Source organism: Morus notabilis, unplaced genomic scaffold (assembly GCF_000414095.1).
Source record: "Morus notabilis unplaced genomic scaffold, ASM41409v2 Scaffold328, whole genome shotgun sequence".
Classification (NCBI taxonomy): domain Eukaryota; kingdom Viridiplantae; phylum Streptophyta; class Magnoliopsida; order Rosales; family Moraceae; genus Morus; species Morus notabilis.
This window is the reverse complement of record NW_010367428.1, coordinates 3,752-24,115: the sequence shown is the minus strand read 5'-3', so window position 1 is coordinate 24,115 and position 20,364 is coordinate 3,752. Positions and strand designations below refer to the sequence as shown.

Sequence of the window (20,364 nt, the reverse complement as noted above, 5' to 3'; positions counted from 1 at the left end):
TTTTTCCTTTTTTGAATATAGAAAGCAAATGGCCATTGATCAGAACATAGCCAATGAATCCCACAAACAGAAATTCCATACATATAGGTACAATTATCACCTTGTATATTTATAAATAGGCTTAGCTATGTAATTGATGATTATTGAATACAATTTCAGTATTATTCCCACTCTTGATTTCTTCTTCCTCATTCCTTTCTCAAATTTCTTCCTAATTTCTCTTCTAAATCTCTTCCCTTCCTCTTCTTTTTCTTCTCTCTTTAGTTCTACATCACCTTAATTCTTTTCTTAATAAGAAGTATAATAATTTGGCTAGCAAATAGATAATCAGATAAATGTGAAGAAACCCAATAGATTAAAACCCTTTTCTCACAAAAAAAATATGAACAAATGCACAGGTTTTACCTGTAATATACCAAAAGCAGCACCTTTGACAACCTCCATTATTGGGCGTACATCCATGCCCTTTGGAGACAACAATTTCTTTCTCCGAGCCCTTCCTCTAAGCGTCTATATTTCATTTCGCATGACAGTTTCTTTCATAATGAGAAATCTACAATTCAAAAGATTTTACTGCAACCACACACACATAACACCAAATTAAAAAAAGAAAAATAAAACCTTTAAAAATGAGAGAAAGATTATGGATCTAAGACATAAAGGAGCGTACTTGCAGAATTGTCCCTTGAAAAACGTCATCAACAGAAAAAAGCACAACAATAAGAGGGTATTGTATAAAAAAGCACAAAATTCAAACAGTTTAAGAAAATAACAACAACACCAACAAAACCCAAAATCAGAAATCAAAAGCAAGAGTCGTAGCGGCAGTGTTGTCACTAGTTCCAGTGGTAGTACGTTTTCTGGTGATGGCGGCGGGTTTAGGAGCGCAAAGAAGGAATGTGGAGGAGATTTTGTGGGAGCAGAAATCCCTAAGAGTGGGTGGTGGAGGAGACGATGGCAGTACTGGAAGTTTTGCTGTTGCAAGAAGAAAAAAACATCGAGAAGGGAAGCACTTTTTACGGAAAGGCAAAGCTTTCCAGATGGGTAGGAAAAAAACGAAAAAACCCACACAAAAGCGAAGAAACAAAAGAGAGAGCAAGGGCAAAAGCGTCATAACACTATTTCAAAAACAGTAAACTGAGTGTGGATGAACAGTGCATAACGGGTTTCCTTTAGAATAGATAATAATATGTAGTAGAATTGGGGTGAACCGCAGTTGTTATGCGCGGTTTGAGCAGTTATTTTTTGTGGCAGTTTTTGAAAAGTCCAATCTATAACCGTCCAAGTTTTAGGCGGATTGGACGGTTTTTTAGACTTGGGCGGTTTTCAGATGGGTGTGTTGGACGTTGTTTGGCAGTATGGAATGTATTTTGGCCTGTTCATTTCGCTGATTCGAGTTTAGAATTTAAGTTTTTTATAGTAAAAAGCTCTCATAAACAGTCACATCTAACTTTTTTGCTACAGTAAAAAACTCTCACACAACATCATATCTCAACTCAAATTAAAAATTCAAATTAACGAACCGAATGGGCCTTTTATCTTTTTTTAACTATTAGATTTGAAATTAAACTTGTGTACACTTTATGCTTATATATATATTATATTGTATAGGCGTTTAAATTCATATTTATAGATTCAAAAAAGGACAACTGAATATAATAAAAAGTTATGAACATGTTCCTAAAACTGCTTATCTAAACATGAGGTTATAAAAATTTTGAAAACGTGACGTTGTTAACTAATTACTAAAGATTATAAAGCATTAGTAATTATTTGAAATCTTTTTTTTTTTTTTTTTTGGTAAGAATTTGAAATCACTTGTTGACATAAGAGTGTTGAAGCTTACACTGTGCAAGGCATGCAGAAAAACACATATACAAATACACATGCAAGAGCACACATGTAGATAAATAGTATATTAAAGCTAATAAAATGAAATTAATCGTGTTGTATAAAGCACAAGTTTCTAAAAAGAGATATTCAAATAAAAAACTCACAAAATGTTAAACCAAGCAACAAGTCAACATTCACCATATAAACTCACATTAAAAAGATTGTATACCTATATAGGTGCGCGGCGCGATTTCAATCCGAACAAAAATACGCAAATCACAATTACTTGTTTATGAGGACGGATTACAACCGCATTGCTCAAAAGTAGGCAGATTATAACGCGGTCCTGCTCATGTCCGGGTGGGGCGGGGCGGGGCAAATTGAGCAGGTAGAGCTATTTATAGTTTTATTTGTGGGCCCCTAAAGAACTTAAACAAAATGTATAAAGTAAAAATATAATATTTTAATCACAATATCTTTTATCACTTTTAATCGTGATAATTTTATGACTAAATAATTAATTTATAATCATAATCTTGTGATTAATATCATCAAATCACAAATATTTATTGGGGTTTAGTTTTATTTGTTGCTCCAATATTTATCTATCGATCAGTATTATTGTTTTAACCACATCATATTAATTCAATAGTTATAATGAATTTGATAGTTGACCAATATGGCAATTAATGAGCCAAAATTCTTATCACACTATGTGATCGAATTTCTATAATAAATAACCACTAATGGAAATATAACTATTAAAATCTGTTCATATTTATTGTAATTAAGTTTTTAACCACGTTACAGAAATAATTTTTAGCCACGTTTAGAAGTTTTGTATTAACATAAAAATACGAATTTTTGGCCAAATAAAAGTATTCCGTAAATTTTTGATAGCCAAAGGTGAAGATTCAGGCCGTTCGGCCTAGAACCGGCGGTCTGAAAAAAGTTTTCGGGCCAATTCTTAAAAGTTAGATGGTTAACTCGGTCCTATAATCTAGCGGACCAAGCTGGTACCCGGTCCAAATTTTGTAAATGGAATATTTAAAAAACTTAGAAAATTGAATTTCAGATTTTGGGTATATAATCTAGGCCTAGCCCGGTCCAAAAATTTGAGACGAATTTTGAATAAAAGCGGTCCGTTTGACTCGGCATAAACTTTCACCGTTGTCGACAACTTTGAGACTTTCACATGCGAACCTCAGAAGTAGTGCTGGAACTTCGGGTCGGCGGGCCGCCCAAAGCCCGAATTTTTTCGGGCTTGGGCGGGCCGGCCCAATTCCTGCCCGCCCAAGCAAGAAATTCGGGTTCAGGCTCGGGCAGCCCGAATTTGACATGTCCCCCCTTCCCCGCCGCTGTCTAACCACCGTATACCGCCGTCCACCGGGATTTTTTTGAATTTTTCAGACCAAGCCCGAACCGCCCGACCCGAAAATTGCCCGAAAATTGGGTGTGCCCGAATTGCCCGACCCGAAGCCTGAATTTTTTGAATTGTTTTGAATTTTGCCCGAATTTTTCCCGCCTGCCCAACCCGCCCGAGGTGCCCGAATTGCCTGAATACCCGAAAACGGCTAGTTTTTTGAATTTTACCCGAATTGCCCGAAATTTCAAATTGTAATATATATATATATATATATAAATTGTAATACTAATATATATATATATATAAATAACTTAATATTAAAAAAAAGTTTAAAAAATTTGAGCAATTCGGGCGGGCTCGGGCCGCCGAATACAAGCCCGCGGCCCGATCAAGATGAAATTCGGGCTGGGGCGGGCGGCCCGAAAATTTCGGGCGGGTCGGGCTCGGGCTCGGGCAAATCCTCGGGCTTTCGGGCGGTTGCGGGCGGCCCGTCCAAAGTTCCAGCACTACTCAGAAGTAATAATCATATTTGACAACGCCAAACTCTGTTCCTTTATCTTATTTAGCAAATTCATACGGTATGGGTGACTTTTACCAATATAAGATAAGATTATTCTTTATGAGTATATAATATAGTAATTGATTGGCAAGGACCTTATCCCATTCGACTGTGGCGACTAATATTGATAACTCAAGATTAACAATCAACTGCTGTAAAAACTTATTAATTAAGTAGTTTTAGGCATTAATTTGATGAATCTGAATTTTTGTTACTTCAACCAGTGGCTAGAGAATCCCATGTGGTAATCGAGACTGTACCTGACGTGAACGTGCTAGATAAGAATAGTACACTTCTTAAGGACTTTCGTGGCTTGTTTGGTTAATGCAATTTAAATTTAAAACAGATTTTAAATATTTTGAAATGTTTTGAAATTTTGATGAGAAAAATAATAGAAGCATTTAGAACTCATTCCAAAATAATTTTATTTTTTATATGAAAATGAAAATGAAAGCATTTTACAGAAATCATTTTTGAAAATGCGTTTGGTAGTTTTATCAAGAGATTATTTTCAGTGTAAAAAAACTCATTAATGTCCCTCTTTCTCTCTCTCTGCTCGAGAGAGTAGAAAATGAAAATAAAAAATGAAAAACGACTAAAAGTAATTTTTCATTTATCTCTCATTTTACACTAAATCAAAAAATCGTTTTCATTTCCATTTTTTATCTTTATTGCGCCAAACGCCATTTTAGAAACGTTTTCATTTTTTCTTTCATGAAAAACGTGAAAAATAAAAACAGAATTAATTCCAAACAAGGCCAATGTAACATAATAGTGAGTTAAGATTTATACCTCTCTACTAAACAAGCCCTTCATTTCCTTCAAGGGCATTGTGAACTTATGCGTCCGTATTTAGAAAACTACTAGGATTAATTATAAAAATTTCTTTTTGAACTATACTTTTTATAACACTTCAAATCAATCTTTAAAACGTAATATCGTTCTCCCCAAATGATAAAATATTAATAAAAAGCCTCTTTTTTAAATTCTATTAACTGAAACTGACATTTAATTTATTATTTTGAGATATTCTAATTTGTTTTATTATTTAAACTTTATTTTGAATTTAAAGCTAATTTAAATTTGAAATTTTAATTACGATACATTCATGATTGATTGAAGGTAAGTTAAAAGTTTTATGAATTTTTTTTAATGTTAAAAAAATTGATGATTTTTTGAATCTTTAAATTAATTCAAATTTAAATTAAATTTTAAACTATAGAATTATTAAAATACTCTCAAAATAGTAAATTAAATATCAATTTCAATTAAAAACCTAATGGAGGGGGCCTTTTTGTTAACATTACATTGTTCAAGGGGAATGAATGTTGCGTTTTAAAGATCAAAGAACAAAGTGTTACAAGAGATATTGTCACGCCCCCAAACCGGGGTTAGTGACGTGGAGGCTCGTTTAGAAACTTAAACATGTTTGAGAGAGTGATTAGCAAATAACGTTGCAAATAATTTAATTTTTCAAATCCAAACCATCAAGGTATTTCTAAACGAGCCCCTTGCATTCAGGAGAAATTCAATTTCAAGAAGGGTGGTGGAATTTCCAACCAAACCAGTTTAAAACCACGTCCATGGTATCAAGTCAGGAATTCCCACAGGTGTTTAGCATACATGAATATAAACAAAAGTAAATGTGACATTAACCACAGTCTAGTAATATTTAAGTTTACAATCCACAATCTTTTATACATGCCTTGAAATAAAAGATAAGAGGAAAGACAACTCTTCGCCTCTCGAAGATGAGTCCACGTCATCGGTAGTAGCTACCTACTCCGCACTACTTCTCGCGTCGCCTGAAGGGGTTTAATACATTTGAAAACAAGAAGGGTGAGCGAAAGGCCCAGTAGGATATAATTTTATAAAGCATTTAAAATAAATGTACTCACGGTCCGAAGATATACACCGGAACTGGTCATCCTTTTTAGAAAAGAAAGTACTCACATAGTAGAAAATATATGTATAATGAAAGTGTGCAGCTCATCATACCACTAAACAAGAAGCGGTAAAAATGTCTATCTAGAGAAAAGTGCAGAGCCATTGTTCCACTAAACAAGAAGTGGATCCGTACGGGTTTCGAGACTTCCCCCCAAGGATGCGATTCCCACATCCCGATCTCTGTGGCCACCATGCTTTGTATCATTTCTTAAGATATTTCATTTTAAGAAATGATACTCTTTAAAATCTCATTTCCAAAATCATTGAAAAACTTAATAGCATTCTCATGCTATTCCTCTGAAATCATTTTCTTTAAACATGTTTTGTTCTAAAACATTTTCATTGGCCAAAATCATTTAAAGTAAGGCTAACAAGGATATGGATAAGAATATCCTACCTTTTGGATATCAAACCTGGTTTAGCTTTCCGTTCTCCTAGCCTCCGCTTTCTTTTGAGGCTCCAATTTCAATCGTGCCACTAACTTTCCCATCAAAATCGACAATTTAGAGTTTAATTTTTCTCACCAAACATTCTCGTTTAATTAGATGCAATTGTATCATATTAGTGTGCCATAGTTCAAAATCAATGTTCATAAACAATTCTTAATTCAAATCATGATTCTTTGACAATGGAGATTTATTCCGGAGAATCGAATGAAAAACAAGGATTCATGTGGCTAATCCACTCAATTTGAGTTCTCAAATGAGGTTAGGTCAATCCCACATCGAGTTTCGGGGTCAAAACAGGGTTTTAGGACTGTTTAGGGTCGGTTTCAGTGGGAACCGGTTGACCGGTGACAGAGGAGTATAACTCCACCGGTCGGCCGGTGGACAGGTGACCGGTCGACCGGATCGGTCGACCTGTGGAAGGGTGACCGGTGGGGAAGAGTTCCAGGGCCAGCCATGGCCGATTCGCGGGGAACAAAGCCAAAACTTGCAAATTTTGGGTTCAATTTCGACATATTCTCAAGGGAAATGTATAAATCCAGTTTCAAATAAACAAATGGGGTCCAAAGAATCAAAAATCCCCAATTTTCATCAAGGTTTCACCAAATCCCATTCGAATTCCATTTGAAAACAAAATTTAAACCAAAAATCGCCAAACTCGACTAAAACAAGTTCCACAAAGCTAAATCTGAAAATCTAAAGTAAGTTTCAAAGAGTTTTACCTCGATCCAAGCTTTGATGTTGAAAACCTCTTGGAAACCTCCATTTTTGGTTTAAATTCGGCCCTTCAGAAAGAAAACTTTGAGAGAGAGAGGGAGAGATGAGCGGGAGAGGGAGAGAGAGAGAGATAGAGAGAGGGAGAGAGAGCTCCGGAGATTGAGAGAAGGAGAGAGAGAGTAATGTGAGGAAGGGAAAGGGAAAAGAAATAAGGAAAGAGGAAAAGGAGAAATATAAGAAAAAGAAAATTGGGAAAAATATTAAGGAAAAATAAATAAAATAAATAGGGGTGAAATTGTAAATACTAAAATAAATTTAAAAGCTCATGATTAATTAAGAAAATAAATTTAGGCACACTAATAAATCACAATTATCATAATTAAACAAGTTTAATTCCGAATGGCGTTACATGTATAATCTAGGGAGAATTTTTATAATTAATCCAAACTATTATTTTTTCCGCGAAAAAGATAATTGGTGACATTTTGTCGTACATCCCTTTATTATTTTAAAATTTTCAAAACCCACTAATAGATAAAGATCTAATTTAAGGGAAAAACTACAAATACCACTCAAAATGATAAAAATATTATTTATGTTACCGATCCACTTAAAAATAAACAGTTGTCATTTAATTAATAAACATCAAACCAAATGTTAGGGTGATACTCAGTTATTTAGAATGACATAGATAATAAATAATAAATTTATACAAAATCATGACATATCATGTACTCTTCTCCTAATTTAATTCTACTTGATCAAATATGTGGGTTAGGAGTGTTCATTGGATCTAATCAACTGATCAAGTTGACCGATCCAATCCAATCTTATCCAATCTAATTTTAGTGGATAACCCACCTCAATTAGATTAGACTGGATGTGACTTCTTAAAAACCGAATATGATTGGATTAGATGTTAATTTTACTTTCAAAACACCCAATCCAAACTGATCCAACCTCTATATACTATGAATATATATTTATATTAGTAGTCTAAAATTTAAATTCTTCTTTTTTCCAGTCACTTCTTTTCTATATTTTCCATTATTCTTTTTTCTGAACTTTTTATTTTTAGTTGTTTGTAACTTTATTTTCATTTCTTTAAGTTATTCATTGAATGCTTAATCGACTTTGAAGTAATTTAGAGTTTATATGCTTTTTTAGATTTATGAATGCTAATTCTTACTTCATTTTTTCAAATATAGTATTTTAATTTTGTTAAAAAGATCTAACAAATCAGTTGAACAGAAAAAAAAAAAAGAAATATTAAAAAAAGCTCAAGCAAAAAACTAATTGATCCTATCAAATTCAAACCCACCTTAAGCAGATTGGATTGAATTGAATAATACACTAATAATTAATTTAGATTAGATGTAACTTGTAAAAAATCGACCTTTAATTAGATAGGTCGTATATAACCAATATAGGTTGGACACCCTCAATGTGAGCCTAGTTTCTATTAATGTCACCACATACCCAATATCTAACACATTCAATGTATAGGTAAAAAAAAAAATATAAAACCAATAGCTAAGAGTACACATATTTTATATATATATATATATAGACACACACATGTATACATTGCATATACATATTACCGTTATATTCGTTATATATATTTATTAAGTACGTAATCACCAACGGAGGATTTCTTAAAATCCTTTAAAGATCACGACACGGCACGTATTATGAAGTCAATAGAAGCAATAGTACGGGATCTAAACCGATTTATTAACCGTTTTAGACCAAAGCCCACCTCAATTGAGAAAGGACATGACCTCGATTGAGGTAACTAGACCAAGACCGGAACTGAGGTCGACAGAAGGCTTCGACACTAAGAGACCAAAATAGACTGATTGAGGAGATAATGAGGATGATTTGTGTAGAGAGAGAATCTCCGTACAGTGGCACAAGCCTCACTATCCTAATAACTAACGTGTCCAGTCCGGACACGATACGTGTAAAGTGAATAAAAATGGAAAGCGACATTTTTTAATGAGAAAAACCTCTGAGAATATTCTAAAAGAGGAATATCCTCAAGGAAATCCTAGAGGAAAAGGGATGACGACATGTTGTGGTTAGAATGGATTAAAAATATTCATCCGATCATGACATACGTCATATAAATAGAAAATGATGAGAATAATGAGGGAGCCGGTCCCTAGAAAATCAGAAATGACTACTCTATTCTTTTTCTTTGTCTAAATTCTCTCATGCTAAATTCTTCGGATACTTTATCTAATTTGAGCGTCAGAAGAGTGAGTGAAAGGCGATAAGAAAAGAGATCCAACCACCAGGAATTTGATGTTCGGAAGTTCGCACAAACAATTGTATAACAATGAATATTTATAAGATCATTCTAGAATGCACTAAAAGCCATGTAACTATGGCCAATTCACCTTGATTGATGAAAGATATGATCAGATCACGTGTCTGTCACCGTTGATTGCTGGGCCCACTGGTGGTGGGACAAATTTGGAGTCTAACTTAGAAGCGATCTAGGCGTATATAATCCGCATTGGATAACCGCACCATTTGATATATATGAGAGACTCGTTTAGTTAGTGCATTCGAGTTTTTAATTTAAATTAAAATGTGATTTTATGTGATAATTTTTTACTGTAATAAAAAAATTAAATGTGACTGTTTTTAAAAGTTTTTTACTATAATAAAACTCAAATTTTAAACTCAAATCAATAAAATGAATAAGAAGTGTATATAAACTTCGAGATTCTTAAAGAGATGGACAGATTTTGAGAAAGACAGTGTGAAAAAACGACAAGTGTCCTGCCACCTGTAACCAGAAAGTCCACATGCAGAACCAGTTTGAGCAACACGTATCAATATGTACAACCTTGGCTGTTCTATATATCCTTCTCTCTCAGGCTTCCATTAGAAGCACAAGTTCATAAAAGAGTAGTCATCAAGAAGTGGGCTTTTATATTTTGAGTCTTTAATTTGGAGTATAATAAGAGGGAAGGAGAAGAGAGGAAAAACTGAGTTTTGTTTCTTTGTGGTTTGGAAATAAAAGAAGGGGAGAGAAACATGGCTCAGACGGTTGGAAGGAATATAGCAGCTCCATTGCTGTTCCTTAACTTGATTATGTATTTTATTGTTGTGGGTTTTGCTAGTTGGTGTCTCAACCGCTTCATCAATGGCCAAACCAACCACCCAAGTAAGTTCTCTTTTTGTTACACGTGTGTGTGTATACATATATATTGTGTCTAACTAATTTAGACCTTTCCATTGCTTTAGGTTTTTCATTGCTTTAGGTTCCGTTCATTTTGTTAGTTCATTCTGTAAAAGATGTGGTGCACCAACTCTAAAAGTTGAAGAGATACGATATTCGTTATTTTAGTCCTTTAACCCTCTGTGGTTGTACTCATAATTTAGCGGTAAATTTACACCGTATCTGAATCATATGGTTCATACTATGATGGGGTGCAGGTATAACCTCACGTTTAAACTCACATGTGACCGACTCCACACACGATTTAAATCATCGACTCAAAACATGACTACATCTTGAGATGAAGGGTTTAAATAGCCCCACAAAATTTAAACTAAAAGAGAAAGGGGGGAGAAAAAAAAGTGTTTCTTCTTAATTAATGTACGTTGTTGTACAGGTTTTGGAGGAAATGGTGCAACAATGTTCTTCCTGACATTCGCCATACTGGCTGCTGTGGTGGGGATAGTCTCGAAACTCGCAGGTGGCAACCACATCAGAGCTTGGAGAAACGACAGCCTTGCTGCCGCAGCTGCCTTATCACTCATTGCTTGGGCCATCACTGCTCTAGCCTTCGGGTAACTACAATTAGTTTCCACGTACATATATACACAAATATATATACACACACACACACACACACATATATATATTGCCATGTAATACAAAATAAAATAACCAACTACTCATTCTGATATACATGTGCATATATGTATGTATGACAATGTATAGGTTCGCTTGCAAGCAAATAAACATAGGAGGACATAGAGGGTGGAGGCTGAGGGTGTTGGAGGCGTTTGTGATAATTCTGACTTTCACTCAGCTGATGTATGTTCTGTTGCTTCACGCCGGCACGTTCAGCAGCAAGTACGGCCCCGGCTACCGTGACACCGACTACGGCATCAGAGAGCGCGGAGAAGATCCGGGCCTCAAGGGTGGCACTGCAGCTCCCACCACTAGGGCGGTCTAGACATATACATATAATATCATGTGCATATTATGTATGTATGTCATGCATAATGTGTATGTGTCTTTGTTATGTGTTTCTCTTATGTTTTTCTTTGCAAGTTTGAAAGACATGTATATGTCTTTGGTTGGCTTGTTTTGGCTGATCAATCCTTTTTCTATTTGCCCTTTGGTTGGTTTCTTGTAAGTAGATTAGATTTGACTCTGTACTGGTTGTGTTGTGGATATCATGTTTGTTGTTGTGTGGAATATTGTTGGTCTTTTAATTACTTGTTGCATGTGTACTAATTAATGTCAATGTGTGGCTTTCAACTAACACAAATAACTGGCTTAATTAACAACTTGCTCAGGTGGTACATATTCTATTTGCAACAAGGAAACTTTGTACTATAAATTTTCTCGCCTTCGCCGCCTTACCAGTCTTAACGTATTCGTCATTGTAATATCGTTGTTTATGTAAAAACCAAAAAGCTGTTTGTTCTATTATGCAACACCAAGCAGTTCAAAGTTTTTTGAAAAATGTTACAAGTTCGTGAAAAATGTTACAATACTATTCGGCACCATATTGCTGCTGGACTTAACAATTGAATTCTTATTGAGAGCTAAATAACTGTTCTGAAATTTCAGATGAAAAAAAAAAATGGTTGGCTCTCGAAACAAATGGGACGTATCATTCTCTACGGTATTAATTAGGTCCAAAGACAAAGGCTTTTCTTACAAGGGGCACTGGCAGCAAGTAAGCAAGAGTGCATGTAAATCAGGTATTCCGATGAAGTGTGTGATTCTGATTTATTAGTAATTTTGTGAGATTTTGATTTTTTAGTAATTTTGTAAGAGGAATTTTTAATTTAATTTTTTGTGAGAAGAAATTTTTAATTTTAATTTTTTTTTTGTGAGATAAAAAAATTGTGTAGCAGAATAAAATCATGGGTCTAAGAATGTCATGGGTTTAAGTATTTAGTTGAACCAAATGGACTTTAACGTTTTTTAAAGGACGTTGGTTGATGAATTCAGAATTATGATTCAGAATTATTTTCAATTTACGTGTGTTTCTTTTGTGAGAGAAGATTGATGAATTCAGAATCATAATTCATAACTATTTTTGATTTACGCGTATTTTTTATAAAAAAAAATATTATAACGAATTACGAATCATGATTCAAAATCAAACACACTCGAGAAAATGTATTTAATAGTGGCTGTACCCTCTTTACCAGTGGCATTGGGTTGATAACTTCTAAAGTCACGCTTGAATAAACCTTTTCGCTCATGCTCTCTGATAGGCTAAAAATGGAAGTGGGGGTATATTTGTACCTTGGAAATGTCATGGCAACGTGCCAACAAAAGAACTTATCAATCAAATAAGACATGCCAAGTAGTTCACATCGATAAACATAACTGGTTTGGACCAAATAGAAAGGAAGAAAGGGTAATGGCCGACAAATGCTAGTCAGGATGCATTGGGTCTAGTTCTTTTTGGTAATCAGTTTTTGTAATTCACGAATCATAAGAGGGTCTAACACTACTTTCTAAACGGCAAGGTAACATTTATCGATTGGTAAATTAATATGGTATCAGAACGGTAAGTTTTGAATTTAAATCCTTATAATTACTCTTTATTCCTATTTAAATTGTTATCATGTGTTAAGTTTTTAATATATCCCGAACTTAAATATTCACGTGTTAGGCTTTCCAATTAATTACCCACACGATTACCCATTGTCCAGCTCACACGTGAGAGGATGTTAAAGTATAAAAATTATTGTTTGCCCACCTCTTAAACTAGGTGCTTGATATGAGAATTCGTGCTATGGTTCGAATCATGGTTCGTGACTCATTACAATATTTTATCTCACAAAAAATACGTAAATCGAGAATAATTTTAAATCATAATTATAAATTCGTAAACCAAACGTTCACGATGAATTGGTTGGTAAACTAACCAACATAAAACTAGAGTTGACTATTTCTTGCGAGGACGGAAACCTGCCTCAAAAGGAGCAAGAATGGGGAACAATAACTGAAATTAGGTACACAATTGTACCCAAGTTGTGGCCGATCTTGGGACGAGGAAAGCACTCCTCACTGGCTCACCCTACATCCACCCCGGATATTCATATATTGCATATTTTATTGAAATAAATATATAACAAACTTTTTAAACATGATTAGTCTTTTCTGTTTTGTTACTAAGATCTGGTTTGCATATGTGGTACAGTTTGGTTTGTTGAAGAGCTTTCGATTTTTTTTTTTTTTAAACACGAAGAACTTTTGATTTTGGTTCAATTTCATAGTGAATTTTTACTTTGTTATTTATTTAAATTGCTAATAGTTTTATATGTCTAATTATATTAGATAGCAAAATGGGGATTATGAGGAAAGTACCCCAACGAAATCCCCACCGCCGCCGCGTGGGATAGCAAAACAATCCTAATAGTTGCATCTTCTACATTTTTGCTTCTTAATTATTCACTTTCTACTTAAGATGAGCAGAATTTAGTGTACAAGTATCTTTAGACATTCTTGATACCTCTTGTTAACAAGAGTTATGTACAGAAATACTTTGACGTAAATTTTTTTCATGAGATTTTCTTCCCCCCCTAATTTGGCAAGAAACGAGTTGATTAACATCATTACTCAGGTAAGAACAAACATCAAATGAAAAGGGTAAAACCAGTCAATTCACAAAATGAAAGAGAGACATAATTGGTTTCTGGCTCAGAACGGATTGAAATTAGCAACCACTAGAAAAATTAACCAGCATAACATACTGTTGAAATACTCATCTATTATGCAAATCTAAGGCCCAACTGAACTGTGAAAAGAAGGGGAATGGCAAACTATTGAGTGGCGATTAAAAGACGACACTAGATTATACTCTTTCCCCTAAAGTTATATTGTGTTGTTTATCCCATTTCTTGTGAAACTAAGCAGATGAAGCGAATCCCATATCACAAGCAGAAAATGAAGTTCAACATGACTCGATCTCAAGCTGTAGAGCCTTCATTGACAAATCCTTCCTTGCGACCTTCAAATCCTGGCCTCATAAGCTTCCTTTCCCTCTTTGCGATCTTCCTCATCTTCTTATCATGTTTCTTTGCTGCTATATTTTCTGACCTCTTCTGTTGTCTTTCTGCTTTCATCTTCTGTGTGGCCTTCCATTTCTGAGCATTCTTTTGTTGCCTTCTCTTTTCCTTTCGAATGCTCTCCTTCAACAACTTGGGATTGTCATGAACCTTTATCCCAGCGGCTCAGCTTATCGCAGCATTCCACGAGTGCTTCTTCGAAATAACGTCCCCTTTCCCGGGATCTTTCTTTGCTTCCTCCAACTTCTTGGCCCTCTCAAGCTCCTGTGATTTTGAAAGCTTCCGCTGCTTCTTTTTCTTCCTGTGCCCGTCTTCATTCCCGAGCTTCACATGGCTGAATGCAAGCTCCTTTGAAGCTTCCACATCATCTTTCTCTACTTTATCATCCGAAATACCCAATTTAGGCTCTTTCTCCTTTGATTCGGTGTCCCTCTTGCATTTCTTTTGCTCAGTTCCTTATCATTTCTCTCATTCCTCTTGTTTGCCTTATCAAAGCCTCTAGTATTCCGAGTTGCCCGAAACTCTTTAATTCTTCGACGAAGCCTTTGTCGAAGCTCCTCCCATGTCACCAACCTATTATCATCATCCAAACCAGACAAATTAGGCTGAATCTCAGTCTCGCCATCATCACTTTCACCATCTTTCTTCTCCTTTTTGAAGCTTTGCTTCAACAAATCAAGGGTTGTTGTGGACGACTTCTCAGGGTCTAATCGATCTCGTCGAGCTTTCTTGATGTTCTCCTTTGTTTCCTTCTTCGCTGACACTTTTTCGGCCTTGCTTAAACCCTGAAACCAGGGCTTATCCTTGTCGCCGGTGGATAGATAGAAGTTTGCCGGAATAAGCTCAACTAACTTGTCAAAGAACAGCGAATGCTGGTGAATAATAGACTTTAAGTCAACAATGGGAGTAGAATCAGTGTCGGTTTTCACCTTCTTCATCTACATCGGTATTTTGAAATTAAGACGAACAAATAAGGGGACGTTTGGAAGGGGGATTCGAATCGTGGTTCGTAACTCGCTATAGTATTTTCTCTCACAAAAAACACACGTAAAACGAAAATGGTTCTGAATCCATGAACTAAACGTTCCCTAAATTACTCAGCAATAACATTAAGGCTGTGTTTGTCAAGTGTGAAAGAAAATAAGAAAGCCATATAACCTAAGTGTGTTTGGTGTGGATTCCCTATTATAATCTCTCCATATTATTTTTTATTTTTTTTAGAAGACAGAAAGTATCAAAAGATACAATCCATGATGGAAAGAAATCAAACCAAATAATGTATTTTTCTATCCAAAGAGTAAGTAAGAATAAGATATAAGAGCAGTTATCGACTTTTGAAATATAAAAGTAACTGATGAAATGCAGTTATCCTAATAAGGAGAAATATTTGAAAATGTTTGAGAATAAAACAGAGGGAAAGATTTTTAATAACTATTCAAAAGCAACTGTCTATATTAGCAGACATCTGCAATTAGGATAATAGTAATAAGATTTAACATTAAAAAGAGATTAAAATATATCTTTTAAAGATTTATGAAGATGAGAAAGAGTAACTTATAAGTGTTTTTTTGTTTTTTTGTTTTTTGACTTATGAGGAAAGTTAAATAATGTAGCATTTAGAAAATCATTAACTTTTCCGTAATTTAATGATAAGAACTAAATATAATGATACGAAGTTGTCTTCATAATAACTAGATAATATGAGTAAAACTTTAAGAAAAAAACTATTAAAACACCCATAAAAGGGAGACTATTTAAACTCTTACATGAAGATGCTAGTGAAACTCAAGAGGAAAGAATATTACACTGACGAAAGAAAATTGTGATGTACGAGAATAATATCAATTGTAACAAAACAGAGAGAGAAAATCTAAGAGTAAAGTATAACTATGACACAAGACAATGGCATAGGTTATTTGTTAAAACTTAGGTTCAGAATTATAGAATTCACACAACAAGCAAGTAATCGGAAAGAAGACGATTGGATTGAATTGATTAAGACTTCAATTATCAAAGGAAATACAGGAAGATATGGGGGCGTTCGAGTGACCCCTTGCACTCCTTAGAGCCAAAAGCTCAACTATGTCAATTACAGAGAAGTTGATCGATGCCTTCTCTAATTCCCTCCTTCTGCTTTTATTCCCTATTCTCTAACTAAATGTTTCCCTCTCCCTTCTCTTCTTCCAAGGCTCCTCTCGGGATCCGAGCCATCACACACTTCCTTCAGGAGCTAGCACACCAGCTCCGTGCGCTACTTCCATATCAGCACCCTTTTTTCCTCTAACAGGTTCCACCTCACCAGCCTCCCTTGCTGCCACATTAACTCGACCCCCTTTAGGCCTCCTCCTAGCATAGGTGAAACGTAATGGAGGTCTAGGAAACCCATCAATACCCCCGGCCCAAAGATGCACCTTGTCCGCAAGGTGAAAATCTGGAAATGCTGCTTGGATGCAGTCGAAATTTTCCCAACTATCCTCATGGTCTGGCAGCGTATACCAATGTATGAGGAACTCTACTTCGAAGTAGAACCACGAGAAGCTTGGCTGACTCCCCTTAGCGCAACTACTCTCTGAAGTTCCATATCTGGAGTAAGCTGTGGCGACAGAGCAGCATCCGAGATAGTAGAGCCCAAAGCACGTCGCAGCTGAGTCAAACGGTAGGCGACTCAGCCTACTCTGGTGAGCACTTCAAATGGATCGTAGAAGCGAGGCACAAGCTTCTCATTGCGACGTTGCGCCAGCGACTTCTGCAGGTAGGGACGGAGATTGAGGTACACCAAGTCCCCCACCTCAAAGGAAACACGCAGCGAGAGCCACCCGCCCGCGTCTTCATCTTCTGCTGAGCCCGCTGTAGTTGCTGCTTCAGAAGGTCCAGAGTGGCATCGCGATCTGCTAGCTGCAGGTCTACAATGGCCACAGGGGAAAGACCGAGTCCATAACGCAACAGTGGAGGGGGGTCACGGCCGTAGAGAGCGCAAAAAGGGGTCATTTGTGTGGCGGTGTGGAAGGAGGTATTGTACCAATACTCAACCCATGGTAGCCACTTTGACCATTGACGAGGCATATCTGATGAGAAACACCGCAAGTAGGTTTCAAGGTACCGATTAACTACTTTGGTTTGCCCATCCGTTTGAGGATGATAGGCCGTGCTCCGAGCCAAGGTAGAGCCTTGATGTTTAAACAACTCCCTCCAGAATTTACTCAGAAAAATCATGTCACGATCAGACACAATAAAGCGAGGGATACCGTGTAGCCTTACCACTTCACAAAGGAACTTGTCCGCCACCATCGTCGCGGTGAATGGGTACTTGAGCGGAATGAAATGGGCGTACTTACTAAGGCGGTCGAAACGACTAGAATGGCATCATATCCCGCTGACTTGGGCAGCCCTTCAATGAAATCCATCGAGAGATCATCCCATACTTTGTCCATAAGGGGCAGGGGCTGCAACAAACCCTCGGGGGCCAAGGTGTCGTATTTATTCTGCTGACATATCGTGCATTTCGCGACATAGGCCTCTATGTCCTTCATACCGAACCAATACCAATCAGCAGCCAAACGTCGGAAAGTCTTAAGCATGCCAGAGTGCCCCCCTGCCACCCCGTCATGATGTGTTTCAGCCACCAGACAAAAGTCTCACGAGACTACGACTCGTCCCTCTTTCGTGAGACGCCCCTGCTGTAAGGAGAACCCTAGATGAGCTCCCGAATCAGCTTGGAGATCCTCAATCGAGCGCGAGAGCTTGGCATCCAAGGCATTATGTCGTTGGAGCTCTTCTGAGTCAAGTTCAAAGGGCGCTGACAGAAGCTGGAGTTCTGCAAAGGGCATCTACAACCTTATTCTCTAACCTGGGGCGATATTGAATCTCAAAGTCAAAGCCTAGAAGGTTGGATAACCAACGTTGGTGGTGTTCGCTGACAACCCGCTAGTCCAGCAGGAACTTCAAACTCCGTTGGTCTGTGCGGATAATGAAGTGCCACCTGATAAGGTATGGCCGCTACTTTTGGACCGCCAACACAATGGCCACAAGCTCTCGCTCATAGACCGACTTAAGGCGAGCTTGTACTGGAAAGAGCTTGGCTAAAGAAAGCGATCGGTCGCTGATCCTACATCAGAACCGCTCGAACCCCTACACCCAACACATCCGTCTCAACCACAAATTTACGTGAGAAGTCCGGCAAGGCCAGCACGAGAACTGTTGTCATGGCCGCCTTGAGTTTGTGGAAGGCATTTGCAGCCTTTGTCGACCAAAGAAAGCTGTCGTTCTTTAACAAGTTTGTTAGCGGCCAGGCGATGGAACCATACCCCTTTACGAACTTTCGATAGTAGCCTATTAAGCCCAAAAATCCCCTTAGCCCCCATAAGTTGGCAGGCGCTGGCCAATTGACCATGGTGGCAATCTTGGTTTGATCCGCTGCCACTCCTTCCTTCAAAATGATATGACCTAAGTATTCCAAGATGGACTGCCCAAAGTAGCATTTTTTTGCATTCGCGTACAGGTTATGCTTGGCGAGCTCAATCATCACAACCTCTAAATGCTCGACGTGCTCATCCAACAATCGGCTATACACCAGGATATCATCAAAGAATACCAAAACAAATTTCCGTAGAAAGGGCCGAAATACCTCATTCATGAGAGACTGGAACGTAGCGGGAGCATTGGTAAGCCCAAAGGGCATGACCAAGAACTCGTAGTGTCCCTCGTGGGTGCGAAAGGCTGTCTTCAGCACATCTACGCTGCGCACCGAATTTGGTGGTAGCTCAACTTTAAATCAATCTTCGAAAAAATGGTAGTACTATGTAATTCGTCGAGGAGCTCGTCTATCACCGGAATAGGGAAACGATCCAGCACGGTCTCACAATTTAAAGCTCGATAGTCGACACAAAATCGCCAACTTTCGTCCTTCTTGACAAGGAAAACTGGGCTGGAGAAAGGGCTAACGCTAGGTTGAATGATCCCTGCGGCAAGCATTTCTGCAACCAACTTCTCAATCTCACTCTTTTGTGCCTGCGGATACCGGTAAGGATGGACATTAATTGGGGAAGTCCTTGCCTTCAGTGGAATGGGGTGGTCCTGCAGCCGCGGTGGAAGAAGGCTGGGCGGCATTTGAAAAACAACGGCATGTCGCTATAACACCACTCGCAGGGCGGTTGGTACTAGTTCCTCTGCCACAGCCCCCGACTGTTGCTCAATCGAAAACATTCCCAATTCAACCCAGAACCCATGGCCTTCCTGCTTCAATGCCTGCATCATAAGGACACTAGGGCCTTATAGAGGCTAGGGTCTCCTTGCAATACAACCAGGGTCTCGCCAACCTTGAACTTCATCAAAAGAGCCCGCCAGTTGACCGCCACTGCATACCGAGGATCACGTCAGCGCTCCCCAGCTGCTACGAAAGAAAATCCTCCACGATGTCCACATCTTGCACAGTTAAAGCCACTTCGCGGCACACTCCTTCTCCTTTGACCGTAAGGCTGATACCCATCACCACCCCATAACCGCCGGTAGTATCTAGCCCCAATCCCAACTTCTTAACAAATTCCATAGAAATGAAATTGTGGCTTGCCCCGCTATCGATTAGGATCACAACTTCCACCCCTTTAATCAGCTCTTTGAGCTTCATCGTTCGAGGAACGGTCAACCCAACCACAGAATTCAAGGACAACACCAATTCGTCGGCCAAGGCATCCTCCCACGTTGGTTTTCTCACCGTCGGTTTCTTCTCCACTGACCACCAAGACTTGCAATTCCTTGTTGGGACAGCAATGACCAACAAAGTACTTATCATCGCAGCGGTAACACAAACCTTTTTCCCTCTTTGCTTGTAGTTTGGCGTCCGTCAGTCGGCAGAAGGAGGAAGACAATGGCTTAGTTTGGTAATGCTGTGCATTTTAAAAAAAGTGCTTTTAGCTGTGCTGAAAGAAAAAGCTGCTGTTCCATGAAGCAGTTGAGTGTTTGGTAAATTGTAATTATAGTAGCTGTGCTGGTTCCAAAATCAATAAATAGCGTTTGGTAAATTGTAGTCTTCGAGTTGTGAAAAAGCTGCTGTTCCATGAAGCAGTTGAGTGTGGGTATGTAAAATGACCAAAATAGACATGATATGAAATTTAAATATATATAATTATTTTTGGTATTTAAAAATACTTGTTTAACTTTAAAAACACATAATGTTTTGATTTTGAATTTTTTAACAATAAATTTATGATAATTAA

The 20,364-nt window shown here is 37.4% G+C and overlaps 3 protein-coding genes across 3 annotated transcripts; 1 reads left to right on the top strand and 2 right to left on the bottom strand.

Annotated features, from left to right (window-relative positions):
- Positions 1-9,782: 9,782 nt before the first annotated feature.
- Positions 9,783-11,335, top strand: LOC21393018 (membrane protein PM19L). Its single transcript, XM_010112368.2, has 3 exons — positions 9,783-10,049; positions 10,501-10,678; positions 10,833-11,335. Exons 1-3 carry the CDS (start codon positions 9,920-9,922, stop codon positions 11,068-11,070), a joined length of 546 nt encoding a protein of 181 aa, XP_010110670.1. The 5' UTR covers positions 9,783-9,919; the 3' UTR covers positions 11,071-11,335.
- A 2,718-nt stretch (positions 11,336-14,053) lies between these two features.
- On the bottom strand, positions 14,054-15,110 carry LOC21393017 (surfeit locus protein 6 homolog). The gene is given in 2 exon segments (XM_024174974.1): positions 14,054-14,610; positions 14,613-15,110. Coding segments are annotated over 2 exon segments (1,035 nt in total). The 5' UTR covers positions 15,091-15,110.
- A 1,252-nt stretch (positions 15,111-16,362) lies between these two features.
- On the bottom strand, positions 16,363-17,440 carry LOC112094347. Its single transcript, XM_024174973.1, has 2 exons — positions 16,941-17,440; positions 16,363-16,837 (listed from the first exon to the last, which is right to left on the bottom strand). Exons 1-2 carry the CDS (start codon positions 17,438-17,440, stop codon positions 16,363-16,365), a joined length of 975 nt encoding a protein of 324 aa, XP_024030741.1.
- Positions 17,441-20,364: the final 2,924 nt, after the last annotated feature.

What these genes read in the sequence shown, in the direction of transcription:
- LOC21393018 (XM_010112368.2), top strand. Translation starts at nt 9,920, where the DNA reads ATGGCTCAGACGGTTGGAAGGAATATAGCAGCTCCATTGCTGTTCCTT. An exon ending in TGGCCAAACCAACCACCCAA is followed by an intron (nt 10,050 to 10,500) that starts GTAAGTTCTCTT and finishes GTTGTTGTACAG; the next exon opens with GTTTTGGAGGAAATGGTGCA. An exon ending in ATCACTGCTCTAGCCTTCGG is followed by an intron (nt 10,679 to 10,832) that starts GTAACTACAATT and finishes GACAATGTATAG; the next exon opens with GTTCGCTTGCAAGCAAATAA.
- LOC112094347 (XM_024174973.1), bottom strand. Translation starts at nt 17,440, where the DNA reads ATGGTGGCGGACAAGTTCCTTTGTGAAGTGGTAAGGCTACACGGTATC. An exon ending in CGCTGCGTGTTTCCTTTGAG is followed by an intron (nt 16,838 to 16,940) that starts GTGGGGGACTTG and finishes ATCCATTTGAAG; the next exon opens with TGCTCACCAGAGTAGGCTGA.